Below are 19,314 nucleotides of genomic sequence, written 5' to 3' on the forward strand. Positions count from 1 at the left end.
AAAATTGCCACATCACCGAGACTAATTGATAAATAAATAATTATTATTGACAAATTAATATATATATATTAATAAAATAAGAATAATATTACAATTAATAACAATAATAATTATTATTTATTAATAACATAATTATAATTAATAACATATTATTAATGGCTATATATAATAGATATAATATTCATCGCATAATTTTAAAATATTTTACCTATAAGGAGGTAAATTTGTTTCACGAGTTATGATTCTTTTGAGAATTTCCGGTGCTGTCATGTCGGTTAGACCAAAAGGTCCATGACGTCCTTGTAATTCATAGAGAACTATCGCAAATGAATAAATATCACCTTTTTGATAATTTCTTGCTGTTGGTTCACATATTTTTGTTGCTCGAATTAATTCAGGTGCTCGATATAATAATGCTGTTAATGGCAAATTTCAAAATAAAAAAAAAATTAATTAGAAAACTATTTCCTCTTTATTATTTCTATACAAAAGTGTGGTTAAATTCCATATTTCAATATTATTTAAATTCTATATTTAACTTGCTTAATTTAATATATAGAAAGTAAAATTTTAACTTTACAAATTTATATGTATACATGAAGGGTAGAATGACAAAAGGGGTCAAGCGCCAATTTATCGAAAATGAGGTTTTTGCATAAAAAAATCAAGAAAATTCATTTACACATTTCTGTAGAAGGATTTCCTTTTTTATTGCGTATTTAAATCAGTTTTTAATAAAAATTAAATTAATAAAATAGCCTCAAATTTACTTTATTGCAACCTGATTGAAAAACAAAAGAAAGTGATGAGTCAATAATATTATCAAAATAAAAAAAAAATATTATTTTTTTAGGTTTTATTTTAATATTTTATTTTAATTTTATTTTAATAATATTTTAATTAATAAAATTAATAATAATAATAATAATGTATTTTCAATTTTAAACAATTTTAAAATCATTTTGTTATTAATTTTTAAATATTTTTATGGTTATACTAAGTGAACAATTGAATTTAAAGATGAAAGTATTGCTCAATTCCAAAGCAAGCAATTAATTCGTAATTTTCTTGAAAACAAACAATTTTTTAAAGGAATTTTTTTTTCTATTCATTTCGTCGATTCCATAGAAAGAAACTAATTTTCCAGTTTTTCTTTAAACTGTATATTTTTTTTATAATTAATGCTTAAAGAAAATGTGCGCAGTTGATATAACCTCAAGGCACCACAGTTTTTTTTAATTTTATCGTTAATATGTAGGTTTATTTCAACAAATTGTTGTTTATTTATTAAAACATACTAATATATCGAAACGGTTTTCTCAGTTTTTTTTAAATGACCTGCAAAATTTTTAAAAATGTTTTTTTTACTTCCTGTAAAAACAGTGAATTGGCGCTTGACCCCTTTTGTCATTCTACCCTTCACATATCTATATTTAGAATATTAAATTAATTATAATATAATATAAACCTTGATATCGCTTAATTATATCCTCTGAATCGTAATCAGCGTCGCGTTTGAACTCGTGAAATCCAAAATCCGCTAATTTCACCACCCAACGTGAATCCACTAAACAATTTGATGTACTTAAAGAGCCATGATATTTCATGACAGATTCGTGTAAATATATCATTCCCTTAAAGAAATAATATTATACTTTAATATTATATTTGTAATATAATTAATCCAAATGAAAAAAAATTTAAATTTAATTCTTTTATATAACAATTATTATAAACATATTATTAGAATTTAATTAAAGAATTTTTTTAAAAGTTTAATTAATTTAAAACCAAAGTTAATTAAATTAATTTAAAAGTTTAATTTATTTTTTCATTTATGAAAAAAAGGAAAAAAATTACAATTGAACTTTTAATTTCTTTCAAATAATAATAAAAATAATTATGATCATTATTATTATTTATAAATATATAATTTGAGTTTATAGTTAGCTTGTTCTAAGTAATTTTATTATTTAAATTTAAAAGTTTATCTTAAAATTTTTTTTAAACTTACCCTAACAATATCACCTACTAAAGAAGCCATAAACATATTGTCAAGTTTAATGTCTTCATTTTCTAAAATATCCTGCACATGAAATAATTATTAAGATATTATTAAACTAACAATACAAAAAATTATTTTGAGTCTTACACTAAAACAATAGAAAAAACATTACAAAGAATAGTGTAGTTTTTCCAAATTTATTATTAAAAATGTTTATAAATTTTTCTTTATGGAAAGTTATATAGTGTTTTCATCATTGACGTAACCATTGAAACAGTTCTTCTTTTTTATTAAAAGGGGCTGTTAGCAGTGCGCCAGCTTATTTTGTTTTCCTTTTTTTTTTACCAACCCCCACATAACTTTGGCATGCGGAAGCCAAGGTATCAGTATACAGATTTCCCAAAAGTCCCTAAGCAAAAAAAAAAGCTTTATATCTTAATTTACAAGCTATTTTCAATCCAAGGAATTAGATATTTTATTGAAGACAGATTCCACCAAACAGTCTGATCTGTTAAAATCAAAATAACAGATTTATCCTACCTAGGCAAAGTCGGGTATTTCAACGATTTAGCTGGCCAAAAGTTAACTTCAAGTCTTTTAATTAACCTTTTTAAATAAAAAATTTTGAAAATTAATATCTCCAAAACGAAGCAAAACGCCTTCGTAAGATTTTAAAGGAAGGTAAAGAATATTATAAAAAATCTTTGTGTAAAACCTCAATTTTTTTGGAGCACCGACAAAAAAGTTATAAGTAAATAAAAATCTTGAGAATATTTAAATAAAATTTTTTATAAAATCGTATATCATCCAAAAATAATAAATTTTTGCAATAATTCTTTCGTTCCTCTGTGCAGAATAAAGTGATTTATGTTTTTGGTGAGTTCCAACATCTAATTTTTAATAGTTTTTTAATAATAGCGTTTTTAAAAAAAAATTGAAAAATTTAAGGTTACAAAATCACATTGTGAACCTCATACTTTTGATATTTAATATTTTCAAAGGGAATAAAATTTTTACCATAATATTATGGTTAATGAACTCAGGGAATCATCGAGTTTCACATATATTAAAACTAGATTTTTTTAAAATTTGGTCACAACCTTTAAAAATTTAATTTTTATGTAACTACTAATAAATATAACTGTATTTATGATTGTCTATTAATTTCTGTTTTATTTACGCTTTACCATGTCATAGAAAATGCAATTTTCAATAGTTTTTTAAATTCATTTGCTTTCTTTTTATTTTTCCGTATTTATGCTCCTTCTAAATTTCCAGAATATTTAACGAAGCTACATTTAACAAATCTTGAATTTTTAATTTCCTTAAATACCCCCTCACAATATGCCAAGAATCTTTAATTTTAATATTTAACAGAAATTCAAATCCAATATTCAGCCAACCTCTGTGACTGACCTTTATTATGCGCGGACATTTAAACATTAACTCAACCTCGTTTGGACCTCGCGACTCAAGTTCCCGAACCTCGTCAAGGGAGCTTCAGTCAAGGTTCAGGGAAGTTTCGGTGTTGTCAGGGACGTTAAGAAGAAAGTTAACCAAACAATTAAGGATGGGTTGAAAATCCTTTAGGACGTTGTAGAAGAGGCAAGAAAAAAGCATAAAGAGGCGGCGAACGTTGACGATCGCTTAAGTTTGATCTTGACTTCGCGAATGAAAACTGTAAAATCAGATTGCGAGGAAGGATTTATTATTGTCACATAGGAAAAGCTTGTAAGGTGGCGGACAGCTTAGCTGCGTGTTTTAAGTGCGGTGAAGCTGATCACAAATTCACAGACTGCAAGAAAAGCCCAAGCTGCTTCTTATGCAAAGAGAAGTATGGCGTTCAGGTGAATAATAACCATATGGTCGGAACAGGAGTTTGCAAGGTTGCAAGGTTCGCGAAAGCGAGTTCTCAGGGACCTTCACCTACGAAGTTTAAAGCCTGGCGGCAGTTCCATAGTGTAAGAATTAGTCTAACTAAAGGGTGTGGTTTTTAGTGAGTCGATCAGAACAAGAACAATTATCCCCACATAACCTTGGAGTTATGTCCTCGAAGCACTGAACTCTAGTTATGGTCGTGCGGTGTCATCAATGCTCTGCTTACGGATGTATAGGTAGATACTATAAACTAGATGACAGATCAGATGCGTGCTTTAGGTTTGGAGAAGCCGTTCATAAGTTCGCAGACTATAAGAAGAGCTTCATATGTAGAGAAAAGTTCGTCGGATAAGTTAGTATGTCGCAGGCAATGGAGGATACGGAGTCTTTAGACCAGTTCATAAGTAGGCTAAATACGCTTGGTTATCTGGAGTTCTTAAATTCAATTTAAATAAATGAATCTAACGTTAAACTTTAAATAAAATTAGTTTTTAAATCTGGCGTTATTTAATTTAAGTAAGTATTGAAGAATTTTATTTTTCTGGCCACGTCATTGATACGTACCAACCTTTAAGCTTCCACGTGCACAATATTCAACGACAATGCAAATATTTGGAGGATCAGTACAAGCACCGATGAAAGCATTTAAATTATCGTGTCGCAAGTCTCTCATCTAAAATGATAAAAAATAATATAGGATCAGCCGGGGTAAATCCGAACGCTTTTAGTAAGTTTCATCAATAACATAAGTTTTTTCTTTTAAAAGACAATACTTCCGGTATTCTGGTGCATGAAGTTGTTACTTTACTTCCATAGAACAATTTTATGGGGTAGCAAAAATTTTTGATAAATTACAATCGTAGGAAACTTAGTGTTCGTATTTACCTCGATACTTTGCAACTTTCCTAAAATACCGGGGTAAATACGAACGCCACTGTATTTCAGAAAAATCTTAGGGAAAATAAATTTAAAGTATTGCAATTGTTAAACATATATAAAAACTCAAAAAAATACGATAATAAACCTATTATGTAATAATGCATCATATATAAATACAAAAATCAAACAGGTTAAAAATTAAAATGCATTACACAATTAAAACCTTCAATAACTTTATCAAATCATAACGGATTTTTGCAAAACTTGGTACAGAAAGTATTTTGGAGTGATTGAATGTAAATAAAAAAATAAAAGTCAAATTTTTTAAATTCAAAATGGCGGATTCAATATGGCGGACTTTCCTAAAACTTATTTTTAAAAATGATCAAATTTGCTAACTCCAATTTCGTAATCAGCGACCCTAAAACGGTGAACGATCTGATATTATTAATAAAATTTTACAGAAGGCAAACTTCAAAAATAGTTTCTGTTCTAGTATTCATAACAAACAATTATAAATAATAAAATGAATTTTTAGTTTCTTTTTCTTCAAATACGAGACAAAATACTGAAAGAGTGTCATCTTTGATTTTCAATATTTTTTGCAATACTCATTATCTTTGTTTATGCTGTTGCTAATTAACAAACGAAAAATGGGATAATACTTAGAATCTCATGAAGAGGATCTGAGGTAAAAATTCTTCTGTCTAACTTATTTTTAAAAATTTTAATTAAGCTGAAATAATTAGCGTTCGGATTTACCCCGGCTGACCCTATGAATGTATCAAGTTTTAATAACTTCAAATTTTTATATTCAATTATGATTAAATCTATAACTCATATTATAAAAATTATTTAATTAATATTTTCCATTTTGCTTTAAAATAATATAATATTTATAGTTCACAAAAATTAAATTGATTAATTGAATTTTGTTATCAATATTTTATTTGTATAATATTTTATTTTGATTCTAAATTAACTGAGAATATAATTTCATTACAAATATTACTACGGTTTTGAAAAAAGTGCTTCACTGCTATCCACTCTCCCCTAAGTAAAATATAAGAGGAATATATATATATGCAAATAAATAAGTTTAATATCAATTTTTAAAAATTCAGTTGTTTTACTAATTACAATTTTTTTTTTATTTCAGAAATATAAATTTTCATAAGTATTTTTTTAGAAAGTCACAATCTATATAAAAATAATTTGGAAAATTATTTTTCTACGAGGGGTGTTGAAGTATTTGTTTTTTATACAAACCACTTTTAGCTCCTTTTTCATTTCTCTTGTAATCTCTATTGATTTCTTCCTCACTTTCTTCACTGCAAAAATTCGACCCTTATAAACGCCTACTTGCGTGTAAATCATCGAATAACGAAAATCAGCATCCGGATTTGAACTCAGCGAAACTTGACTTGTTCTTACGAAAGGCTGACTCTGCAAATATATATCTTCAATAATTTACGGTTAAATTCTGCCGAAAAAGAAATGAATTTTATTTTAACATTTGACAATACTTCAATTTCTATTAAATAAATTTGAAAAATAATTTTGAAACCATAATATATATAGTAATCTATAATAATTTCTAATTAGAAAAATTAATTTTTTTAAAATTAATTTGAAAATTTTTTAATTTGTTCAAAATTTTTATAAAATATTATTATATAATTCATAATGCAAATATTGTAAAACAAAATTAATTTTATGAAAATTCACCTTTGAATTTGCCTTAACTATTTGATCGTTATTCGATGTGACGTCTTTAGATTCCTTTAATTGAATATCTTTATAATTGACTTTCCAAAGAAGTGAATCAAGTTCCTGTTCGTATCTCCAGTTTCTATATAGGATTAACAATATTGCTAATAAAACCAGCATCAATCCGCCTACGGTTCCTCCTACTATTTCACCAGTATAAGCTATACGTAATTGGAAACAAAATGAATTTACATTAAACCAATTGAGTTAAATTAATAAAATTTTAATCACTATGACTAATTGATTTAAATTGAGGGCGTTTAAAATTATTTCATAAAATTCATTTATTGAGTTCAAAATTTCAGTGAATCAAATTTTATTCAATAAAATTTTTATTTTAACCTATAGCCCAATAATACCTATATAGAAATTTTTTGTTTATAAATGAAATTCGGTAAAATATAAATATTTTCTTGTTTGATTTTATTAATTATAAAAACAATTTAAAAATCGTTTGGAATAATTCTCTTAAAACTGTTATCTTAGTTGAAAGTATATGGGCAAATCCACAGAACCGGCCGATTTTTACTTATCAAGATGAAAATTTTCCAAATAGCAAGCACACCTTTTATTTATGGTTTACTTTCTTTAAAATATATTCAAGAACAATTATCTTCTTGCGTGATTCATTTTATTTTAATGCCGTTTGAGTTAAAAGCCAAAAACGAAAATATTATTTTTCTTCTGGAAATTATAATTAAAAATGGCATTTCTTTGTTTTTTTTTATATATTATTTGAAATATGTGCAAAACATTTTGAATAATAAAATATGATAAAATACAAATAATTAATTTTTTAATTATCAAAAATAAATTATTTATATTTTATCATATTTTATTATATATTTTATTTATTAGCATTTAATTTTTTATTTCTGTAAATTAAATTGTTTACTTACTAATTTTGATATTAACTATTTTAACCAACAAACTGACATTATTGACATCGATTTTGATATAACTTTGAAAATAAAACAAATGAAAGGATAATTCATTTTTCACGATTAACTAGTTAAATTTCGACAAATTTTTTTTTATTTTTAATTTTTAGACGTTATAAATTGAAAATATAATTTGGCGTTTGCATACAAGAATTATAATAATGTCTTTATATAATCACACATGTTTTCAACTCATCATATTTTATCCTGTAGTTGTGCTACTGAAAAAAGGCTAAGTTGAAAATGGTTCACGCTTAAACATAGAGTGATAATTATTGGAATATTTTCTTTAATTCTGATTGCACTCTATTCTATGATACATACATTTGTTCGTCTGTTCACAAGCAATAAGCTCCAATTTGAAAAATTCAAATCGAATAATCGCCGCAAAAGATATTTACAAAAATGTATAGACATTTCATTATTATAAAATAATGAGTAACGCTACTTTCAACGACTATCATTTCTTTTTATTTAAGAGCACATATTTTTTATTACTTTCAAAACATTCTTCAATAAGTAAACTATAATTCACCACAGTTTGGAATTGTTCGGATCTATGCCGAACAAGTTATACCTATAAGAATTAAAATTTATACCTGGAGTAACACCGTAAATTTCATTTTTTAAGTTACTTAATTCGATTTTATTTTTTATAAAAGACTAGAAGGTTCACATTTATTCAATTTTCTTATTTCAATAGGTTCTCAGAGATATTACAAAATGGTTGAAGTATGAAAATAATTAATATAATACTTCTAAAATAGAAAAATATATGAGTAACATGAAATCGGCCGGTTCTGTGGATTTGCCCATATATAAAGTTGGTAAAAGTTTTGAGAACAATCCTTTTAAATTCTTCGTGAATACACGGGTTCAATAGAATCTATCAAGAAACTTTGTATATCAGAGATTACGCTATGCACTTTACTAAAAGTGCCGAAAGCATTTGCAAATGCAAAGAAGCACGAGAATTGCTTTTCCAAGGAGAAGAGGGAAGGCAACATTTCTGAACTCTCAAGTCTCTGCAGAATACAATAGAGTCCCACCCCTTTATCTCTTTCTCTCTCTCGTGATATATATATATATATATATATATATAAAATGAGGGTTACATATATACGTGTATTAGCATAAATATGTCCCAGGATTGCCTGATATTTTCTTAAACTTACAGTTTGTAAAAATCCCAGGAAAACTTGAATTACTTGATAAAATGGCTTGAATATATAACATGACTTTACTTTTACTTCAATGTACAACTTACAGTTGCATTTTTCTCCATGATATCCGCAGTTGGGCTCCGCCACTGGTGGTCCATTTCCCAGCCAAGTTATTTCTCTGATAAAATGTAATTTCTGCGACCGAAGAAAGCACAGATTAAGCTCTTGCAAATTCGCAAAAAAAAAAAAATTTGGATCTTTAAATTGCAATCAAAAAATTAATTTAAATTTGACGTAAAATTGCAATAAAAAAAATGAATTCGTAAAAATAAATTTGATTTTGAAATCAAATTACATAATCGACACCCTGTATGTAAAAATTTTAATTTTAAATGTTAAAACAATAATGCAATTAGTAACAATCAAAATGTTAATACAAATAAAATATAATGAAATGTTTATAAAAAAAAATCATCCATGTAACTCAGCCTTTCTAGAAGACATAAAATCAATGTCACAAAAAAAACAATAAAATCCTTACTGCAGGAAAGTCAAACGGATACCCAAGGGATATAAATAAAGGATTTTAAAAAGCCAATATAGAAAAGATACTTTAAAACTATTTACATTGAAGGATTATTTCAAACACATGTATGTGAAAACATCTTTTTGTAAAAATAATTTAAAAATATTATTATTCAATATTTAAATTAATAAATAAATTAAATTTTATATTTTTTTCATTCATTTTTACTACCATTTCCCAACTTAGTTTTAAGGCCAGGTCCAAGTGAGGCAGCTCCATCTACATTGAAACTAATATTTTGGAAAATTTTCAACAGCCTTTTCTTGAAAACAAGAAGGCTTTTTCCTTTATGGATAATTGATTATTGGCAAGATATACACCAGCTAAAACTTTTTTTGAGTTAAAATAATAAAAAAAATTTCATGTCAATAAATTAAATATGAGCACTTTTTTCAGAAAAACTGTAACAGTACTTTCTCAGAAATTACAATCAAAAATGCAATTTCCATTTGGAAAATTAATAAACGCTAAAAGATACACGATCTAAGATTTACCAATCACGAAAATAACAAAAAAAAAGTATTTTAACATAACATATTTTACTCATTATGACAGCCGTTTGGCAGGTTATATGTCACCAGACGTTTCGCAGTTTTGCCGAAAGGAGGAGATTGGCGCTGTTGCTAACCACCTGAAATACATAATCTACCAAAGGGCTTTTTTTTTTTTTTTTACGAGGGAAGTGGAAAATCTTTTTTTTTGTTATTTTCGTGATTGGTAAATCTTAGGTCGTGTATTTTTTAGCGTTTATTAATTTTCCAAATGGAAATTGCATTTTTGATTGTAATTTCTGAGAAAGTACTGTTACAGTTTTTCTGAAAAAAGTGCTCATATTTAATTTATTGACATGAAATTTTTTTTATTATTTTAACTCAAAAAAAGTTTTAGCTGGTGTATATCTTGCCAATAATCAATTATCCATAAAGGAAAAAGCATTTTACCATCTTGTTTTCAAGAAAAGGCTGTTGAAAATTTTCAAAAATTTTAGTATCAATATAGATGGTGCTGCCTCACATGGACCTGGCCTTAAGTAACTAAGTTAAATTAAATTCCTCACATATTTATTACTAAAAAACCATTGAGAAAAAGAATGAGCGTCAATTGAAAAAAAGTTATTTAATAAAAATTATTTAATTATAATAATAATTGAATAATTATTAATAGTAATTAAATTAGTTGCAATTTGTGTATTGACCTGTTTTAGACATAAATAACGTGAGTATATATTTTTTTAATTTTACATGCAAAATTTGACTGTTAAATAAAATACATATTTCCGTTGTCTGACCAAAACTGTACTTTTCTACTTACATCTATTACTTTTATTTTACATCACCTTTATTATTATTATTACTATTACTTTTATTATTATTTTATGTATTTCTTAAAAAGACGAAATATTAATCAATTTTAATTTGTAACTTATTATTCATTAAATAGGAACAAATAATTTTCTAATTTTCTTTATTTAAAGTTTAAGTTTACCGAAATAAAAAATTATTTAATCGTTAGAAAAATTTTTGTTAATAGATATTTTCCATTTCATTAAATTGTAAAATGAAAATTATTTTTTATAAAATAATTTTTATAAAATAATTTTTATAAATAATTTTTTATAAAAAATAAAATTTTATTTAAAGTAATAGAATATTCTGCAAGTTTTTAACGTTAAAATTAACGAATTTGTTTTCTCTTTCTGCAAGTTCAAATTTTATTATAAAATATTGGTTTTTAAAAAAAATTAATAACATAAAAAAATGTTTAAGGTATTTGTTTATTTTTCATTGTAGTGTAGTAATTTAAAAAAAAAATGATTTCGTTCATTTGAACGTTCAGAACTTCTGGGACATAAAATAGATTTAATAATGAATGCGTAAAACTTACCGGCAGATTTGTCTTTTCCTCTTTACCGATAAAGTGTGCAATCGGGTAAAGCCCATGTCCCTTTGGGGATCGATTATCTAAAGCGATTAGAGTATAATTGCCCTCTGCGTCGCCATTTTCATCCATGTACACCATGTACCTGCACATAGACATCAAAGCTACCAATTTAACAATCTACCTGTTGCTGTGTGTATGACCAGCACTTAATATAAAATATAGTATCATGTAATCTGATAACAGTTTCATGTAAATTAATCATTCTAATGAAGTGTTACATATACTTCGAAATGAAAAAAAAATATTTATCAACTTTGTCGAAAATTCATTTTATAAATATACTTATATTAAATATTCAAAAAATATTTATTAAATAATTTTTAAATTCTAATAATTTTTTAATGCTATTTTAAATTTATTCTTTAACAATTCTTTTTTACAAAATATAAATTGCCAAGGCTGAATATTGGCTATAAATATTGGACCAGTTATTTTTACCAATATTGATCCAAGACTGGGAGTGTAGAGACCAATCAATTAAAAAAATTAATTATGAAAACTGAAATATAATAAAATTTTTTGTTATATTTATATATTATATTTTATTATATATAATAACATTCTTATTTCCCTTCCCTTATTTCCGCAATAAATGGAGAAAAAGAAAAAAATATTTTCGAACATCCTTCTAGGCATTAACAATTATTATCAGCTAAATAAAACACAGTTTTCTTAAAAGTCTCAAATTGAGACCAAAAATTGCATCAAATCTTTGCAACGTTTTGATGCACATAAGTTATATCAAAAAGAGATCGTTTTGTGTATCATTTTTAGAAATGATACACGAAACGGTCTCATTTTTTGATGCAAAAAATTTAATCAATTTATATCAATCATGGCCGAATTGAATCGACTCAAAATTGAACGAATTTTTTTCAGATATTTTGGTAATAGTACAATTGCGGAGACCATTGCACTATTTAATTTGAATATGAAAAAAAGAAAATCAATGACAATAAAATAATTTTGATAATTAAAAAGTGACAGCTTATAAACGTAACCTAAAATGCATGAGAAAAAATTTGTCGATAAAATCAATGTAGCCGAGCTTTTTAGAAGGTAGATGGCAGTTTTGCTTTTTATAAAAACGATTCAGAAAAAATTTAAAGAAAGAAAATAGATGAGTGCTGCCATCTACCTTCTAAAAAGCTCGGCTACATTGATTTTATCGACAAATTTTTTCTCATGCATTTTAGGTTATGTTTATAAGCTGTCACTTTTTAATTATCGAATTGCACATTGTCTTTGATTTTCTGTTATTTTCATTTTCAAATTAAATAGTGAAATGGTCTCCGCAATTGTACTATTACCAAAATATCTGAAAAAAATTCGTTCAATTTTGAGTCGATTCAATTCGGCCATGATTGATATAAATTGATTAAATTTTTTGCATCAAAAAATGAGACCGTTTCGTGTATCATTTCTAAAAATGATACACAAAACGATCTCTTTTTGATATAACTTATGTGCATCAAAACGTTGCAATAGAAAAAGAGACAACCAAGTTTACTGTGAAGAGATATTGTGAAGATTCTGTACATATCGCGGATACTTATACCCTAACCGATTTATGTTGTTTGTGAGAGAGAAAAACACTGCCATCTGATGAATAGTTGGAAAGTTAACGTAGCGCGAAATTCAAATTGCGTGAAGGAAAAACTGTAAGTATAAACATTTACTTAAAAATGTATTTACTTAAGAATGCATACTATTGCATTAAACACTCCCAGACTTGGTCCAATATTGGCTAAAATAATGGGCCAAGATTGGCAAAAGTGCTCCCAATATTGGACCAATATTCAGCCAATCATGCTTTTCCCACTGGGCAATTAATTCAAATAGTAATGAATAATTTTTAATAACATATATTTATTAAACCTAAATTTAACATACCCCATAGCACTCTCATAATGAACACCGTGCAATGCGGATATCATTTCTCTGCCATTTAAAGGGTCTCTGTTTTCCTCTAACGCTCGAAGTAATGTTTTTTCGTACAGATGAACTGCGTCGTACAAATATGCCGTTTCCGGTACAATCTGCCTTGTAACACAATGTGACAGAATCAATATTTATGCACTCATTAAAAAGTTTTCAAATAGATGATTCCACGACGATAAAATGTATCATAATTTTTTATTTTAAAGTAGAAGAATTTCGAAAATATGCGACTATATATTTACATCACATACGTACGTAACATAAATAAGTCATAATCGTAATTATTTATTGTGGAATTACTTTTAAAATAAATTTCTTAAAATCAAAATAATTAAGTTGTAATTTTATAAACAAAAATAAATAAATAAAAATCTGTTGTACATTTCAAACTGGATAAGCGAAATTGGTAACCACATTGACAAAATTATTTTTCACACAGACCATAATTAAGTGCTAATTTAATGTCAAAAACCCAAAGTTACTGCTCATTATTATTACAAAGAAACGTAAAGATAAAAAAGCAAGGGAAGTAGAAACGGAAGTAGAAAGATTTAATAAACGGATTTAAGAGTTCAGTCCTTCAAGGACATTACTCCAAGGTGTGACGTAAAATTTTTATTAATTTTACACTTCACAAATTTTATTTTATTTAAAAAAAATTAATTAAATAAATTTTATTTATTCGGTTTTTATACGAATTCATTTCAAATCAGACAGGCTTGACTTGGTCGGAGCTGAAAATAATTTTCACCTTCAAAATGTTGTTCTTCAATGAATTTTAGACGACACGTATTTTTTTATTTTGCTGAAAAAAATTTTTTCTTTAAGTTATAAGGAGTTCAAATATATAAGTCGAGAACTTCGTTTTTTTTTAAATGAAGAGAAAAAATTTTAAAAGTAATGTATCTTTTTGAGTAATTAAGATAATTCACTTTTTCCTTTTTATGTCTGAAAGGACATTTATTCTTCTTTCGAAATCCATTGGAAAATTTAAAAATATTTAAAAATAACAAAATGGCGGCCATTTTACTAAAAAACTTTCATTTGAAATTACTCAAAAACCCCACCTTTTTTTTTTGCTCAAAATTTTTTTGGGAATTGTGTTCATAGGGAGGAATATTGCCCACAAGAATTTAACTTGTGCCCGATTCTGGCACAAGAGAAAAAATTTTTTTAATATTTTTTAAAAGAAAAACATCATTTTTCTCAAAAAATACACTAGATATAAAAAAATGTCTCAGATAAAAGTTGTTCCTCGTTAAAAGACCTAAAAAAATGTCTGTTGTCATTTTTGTCCATCTTGTGTTTGTTCAACATTATTTGCAAAACATGGATTAAAAGCTCACATTTATTGCTTTTTAAATATCATATAAAATACTTTCATAAATCTGTTTGAAATAGTTCTTTTTTGTCTTTTTCCATAGCAACAATCAAATAATAATTAATAATCTTTACTGTCACAGAGGTTAAAATTGTTAATTTTTTGTGTTTAGTAAAATAATAGCGAGTATTATAATATTGTCCCATTGTGTTTTGTGACATAGTTTTGACAAAATAATATTCGAGAATAATAGAGGAGAGACTATCAGATTATTAATTTCATTTTCATAACATCTGGATTAAATAATAATTAATTATTAGCAAGAAATAAAAAAGGCTCCCTAAATTACCCTTAAAACACGTACCTGGATCATCACACGATAAAATCATGTTTAGTAGCAGAAGACAAATTAAAACCGGTACATGGTAACCACATGGCAACCATCATAAATAAAATTCTTGAATCGTCCTCTTTTGTCGCAAATTTCCAAAGGATTAATATCATCATTAAAGTTTTAATTAAAGATTTTCTTTTAATTGTGTTTTTGAACATCTTGTTCGGTAAGATTTTTTTTTTTTGAATTCAGTAAAAAGAAAAAATTATTTGTATGTAAGAGCACAAGCGTCTTGTTTGTCGTTTGTTTTGTCCATTTTATATTTTAATCCTCCATTTTGAAAGTTATGTTATAAATTAAAAAAATATTTAACCGTATCAGTTCTTGCCTCTATGATTTAAATTTATTTTAGAACCAATTAATAGTTCATTTTGAATCTAAAATATATTCGAGTGCACTCAACTATGGTAATGTGTGGAAAATAATAGTGCCAATTTAATATATCTTTATAAATAAATAAAAATAAATATTATTTCTTTAAAGAAAAATTAGTTAGCCACCTGAACAACTCCGCCAAGATTGTCCACTGGATTGCTAAAGTTGAAAGGTGGTTTACGTCTATATTCATTAATTAAAGTTGTGAAATTATCGAAACTAACGGGCGGCGAGGCAACAATACTGAAATAGTTTCGAAATGCTTTAAACATTTTTAAATCAGTCTGCTTTTGCCACAAGCCACGTAAATATTTATCAGGTTCATGCTGATCATATTGTTCAATATCCACTCCAACCACCCAATATTCTCCTGTAATAATAAATCTTTAAACTGAATTGTAAATTAAAATATGCTCGATAAATTACCCGCAATTGTAATAATTATCATTATTATTATTATCAAAGGCAAACTTTGCTATTTTAATTACTTCTGCAAAGAAAATTATATATATTTTTAGCAAAAATCAACTGTTACGTAGATTATGTCTTATACACCGAAAAAAATAATTTTCATTATAAAGAAAAATTTATATTATTAAAAATTTTTTAAATTTATCTACTTTTTATTTTAGTTTAACAAAATACAATTTTCTACCTATGTGTTCTTAATTAAAACTTAAAACTCGTTGAAGACTTTCCAAAGGTTTAAGTTGAAATGATCCTAAAGGCTCAATAAAAGCTTAGAGCTACAAGCTCAATCAAGTTTCATGATTCTCTAAAAAGTAGAAGTTCATTTAAAGCTTAAATATTACTTGAAACTTGAAGGTTAATAAAGGTTTAAAACACTTTCGCGACATAAATCTCCAGATTTTTTAAAAGCTTTAAACTAAGTATAATAGGTACTGATATAATAAAATTTAATACTAAGGTCCCATTAAGGTGGAATCCATTTTAGAAGGTTAATTTTTGGACTAGTTTTAAGAATTTCATATAAAACGAAATTTTTTTAAATTTAAAGTTACAGGTCAGATAACATATACTTACAAATGAATCTCAAATTTTTTTAAAAACTTGTCATCTCTCCGTTGCTTCCTGAAGCAACCACAGTACTTCTTATGGTTCTTTTTAAACTGTATATTAATTAAATTTTATAAGATAATTTTTCTAAGTAAGAAAAATATTTGTCTTCGGTGTTACACAGAAAAAATCTGGGCTAATTTTTTTCTGTTCAAAATCAATAATCTTAACTTAATTAATTTACTTTTATTAATATTAGTACTACTAATTTTAGTGAAGAATCAAAATGTCACGTCAAAAAATATATTATTCTATATTTTGAATTTATAATTATGTATTATTGCATTGTTTGATTTGTTTTTTAATTTTCTTTATTAGACATATTTTAGAAATTTGAATTTGAATAAGCTTCGCGCCATATCATAGCAGAAGACGGAGCACCCGTGCTCAATAGTTCCAGTGTAGGTTAGTTTGGCTCGAGGTAACCGGCGTCTATTAAAACACGAGGCACATTAGCGTGGCGGTTTTAGTAGCTTATAGTGTTCAATAGCAGTAAATTAATTATATCGAAAATTATCTCCCCAGGTGAAACGATTCTACGGAAACTACTTCACGGAAATTTCACACGGAATTCCGTAAAAATTATATACGGAATTCCGCAAAAATTTCCGCAAAATTTTTGAAAGAAGTTCTTTTGTAATTTTGCGAATTTTTTGTAAGAATTACACACATAATCTCTATACAGAATTGCACAAAATTTTTATTGGAATTGCACAAAATTTTTGTTAGAATTTCACAACTGTACACTGAAAAAAATTTAGCCGAAATCCTCAACTACCTTTAGTTAACTGACTTGAAAGTAGTAAAAGTAACTACTTTTTTGGTTATTTTAATAATGTGCGTGTAGTCAATTTAACTATTTTTTATGGAGTTAAGAATTAGTAGTTAATTGTACTTAACAAAAGTAGTTAAATCAACTTCAAAAATTAAAACAATTACAAAATCTCCTTGACCCAACTAAATTCTTAGTTCTTTTAACTACTTTTTAATAGTACATACAACTTTTTAAATTCAGTTAAGGACCTATTGAACTATGCAGGGTAGTTAAAAAGTAGTCAAATCTACTAGTTTTTTTTATTGAGTGTATTTTTTACTGATTTTTTTGTAATTTTAAAATAACTGACTGGTGGACACACTGAAAAAAATTAGTCGAGAAATTCAACTACCGTTAGTTAGTTGACTGAAAAATAGTAAATTTCTTTTGGAAAACGTTTTATTGACCTCTCAAATAAGTTCGACTAGATATTAATTAATCTATCATAAATTCTATATTATATCCACCAGGAACATCATCGTCGACTAGTTTTCGTTATAGTAGCAGCAGTTATTTTAAAATCATAAAAAATCAGCAAAAAATAAAGTTGTGGAATTTTATTGAAAATTTTGTGCAATTCTGTATGAAATTCTTCCAAAAAAATTCGCAAAATTACGAAAGAAATACTTTCAATTCCGTATGGAATTTCCGTAGAATCATTTGACCTGGGTCGGTAAGACGATAAATTGATTCTCTTTCTCTCTCTCTCTCTCTTAATTTTGTCTTGTCGTCAGATTAATAGTCGACCTGTAATAAATAAATTCGATTCTAATTTGTCCTTTCGTTCTGTTATAAAAACTCTCGCGAGGCATTGAGGATTCTCGCCGGGTCACAAAGACGTTGAGGACATTACTATCTATTATTAAAAATAAAAGTCATCAAGGAAAGAGCTTTCTGGTTTATATATTTGGATGAGAGCCCCGAATATTTAAGAACAGTAGCAAGACGAAATTGATGTTTTGTTAACGATCTGTCAAAGTATTACTGGCAGCCAATTTCCTATGGACTTCTACACGGAAAAAACAAACTAACTATTTTAGCACCAAACTGCTTTATCCTTTATTAGTATGCAATTTCGTTTACCTATTAAAGTATGAAATAATGGTTTTTTAGTTTAAAGTAATTCCATACTAAATAAGTATAATGGTTATACTCTTTTAGTAATAGTGACGTACTTTAAAAGCATAAAGTTGATGCCCGCGAAGTACGACATATAGTCTACCTGAAATAGCAAGAGCTTCTTCCTTTTTGGTGTATAAATTCTTGCAACCTGCGTTTTGGCCTATATCGATATATCAATGGTTGGAAAGAGAGGGAGGCGTGGCCAAAACGCAGGTTGCAAGAATTTATACACCAAAAAGGAAGAAGCTCTTGCTATTTTAGGTAGACTATATGTCGTACTTCGCGGGCATCAACTTTATGCTTTTAAAGTACGTCACTATTACTAAAAGAGTATAACCATTATACTTATTTAGTATGGAATTACTTTAAACTAAAAAACCATTATTTCATACTTTAATAGGTAAACGAAATTGCATACTAATAAAGGATAAAGCAGTTTGGTGCTAAAATAGTTAGTTTGTTTTTTCCGTGTAGCATCAATCAATTTAACATCGAATAGTGCAGGGATCTATATTACCAACGGCTGCGTATCGATTATTATCGGTCGCGATTATTATATATTATTAAATATTAATTGATCTCAATGACACCGAAAAGAGAGGCCGATGTTTAGCGACGCTTTCAAGTTTGACTCGTCAGCCATTTTACTCTTACTCTCATTATGGTGTCCGTAGAGTGTAGTTGGAGTTTTAATCTATTTCTTTTTTTGTGAAATCAAACTTTAAAATGTAATAAATCTTGAATTGTGAGACGAGGCGTCCTCGTCAAATAGGTGGTGAGTCCCCAGTTATATGGGCATATCTCTAGAACTTTTAAACTTTATGTTATCGCTCATTATGATACCTTAAGAATTTTTTTAATAATTTTTCAATACCATAATTTGACCAATTATAGGGCTTTTTAAATGAATCATGCGTTATATAATTTTTTTAATTCTGTAGGAAATGACGAACGTAAGTTAAAGTGGTGAAATCGACAGTTTCTAGTGTGTGATATTGACTGTTTTTTTTAGTTTATAGACTGTAACTTTTTTAACGAAACATTGTGTGTTTTGTGGCTTGCAATAGAAGTAGGTGGGAGTGTAAAGAACTAAAAAATCCATGAAAC

The 19,314-nt window shown here is 26.7% G+C and overlaps 1 protein-coding gene across 1 annotated transcript in view; it reads right to left on the reverse strand.

Moving 5' to 3' along the window:
• LOC127278908 (guanylate cyclase 32E-like) overlaps positions 1–19,314 on the reverse strand; it is a 111,235-nt gene that overhangs the window by 17,924 nt on the left and 73,997 nt on the right. The window contains exons 7-16 of the mRNA XM_051300850.1: positions 15,320–15,564; positions 13,057–13,202; positions 11,107–11,245; positions 8,741–8,831; positions 6,491–6,693; positions 6,032–6,208; positions 4,452–4,556; positions 2,015–2,086; positions 1,469–1,634; positions 209–416 (exon numbers count right to left, since the gene is read on the reverse strand). Of these exons, the coding sequence (XP_051156807.1) occupies positions 209–416; positions 1,469–1,634; positions 2,015–2,086; positions 4,452–4,556; positions 6,032–6,208; positions 6,491–6,693; positions 8,741–8,831; positions 11,107–11,245; positions 13,057–13,202; positions 15,320–15,564 (1,552 nt within the window). The remainder of the gene's footprint in view (positions 1–208; positions 417–1,468; positions 1,635–2,014; positions 2,087–4,451; positions 4,557–6,031; positions 6,209–6,490; positions 6,694–8,740; positions 8,832–11,106; positions 11,246–13,056; positions 13,203–15,319; positions 15,565–19,314) is intronic.

This window comes from Leptopilina boulardi, unplaced genomic scaffold (assembly GCF_019393585.1).
Source record: "Leptopilina boulardi isolate dan_hultmark-lab unplaced genomic scaffold, ZJU_Lbou_2.1 LbouV2_213, whole genome shotgun sequence".
Classification (NCBI taxonomy): Eukaryota; Metazoa; Arthropoda; class Insecta; order Hymenoptera; family Figitidae; genus Leptopilina; species Leptopilina boulardi.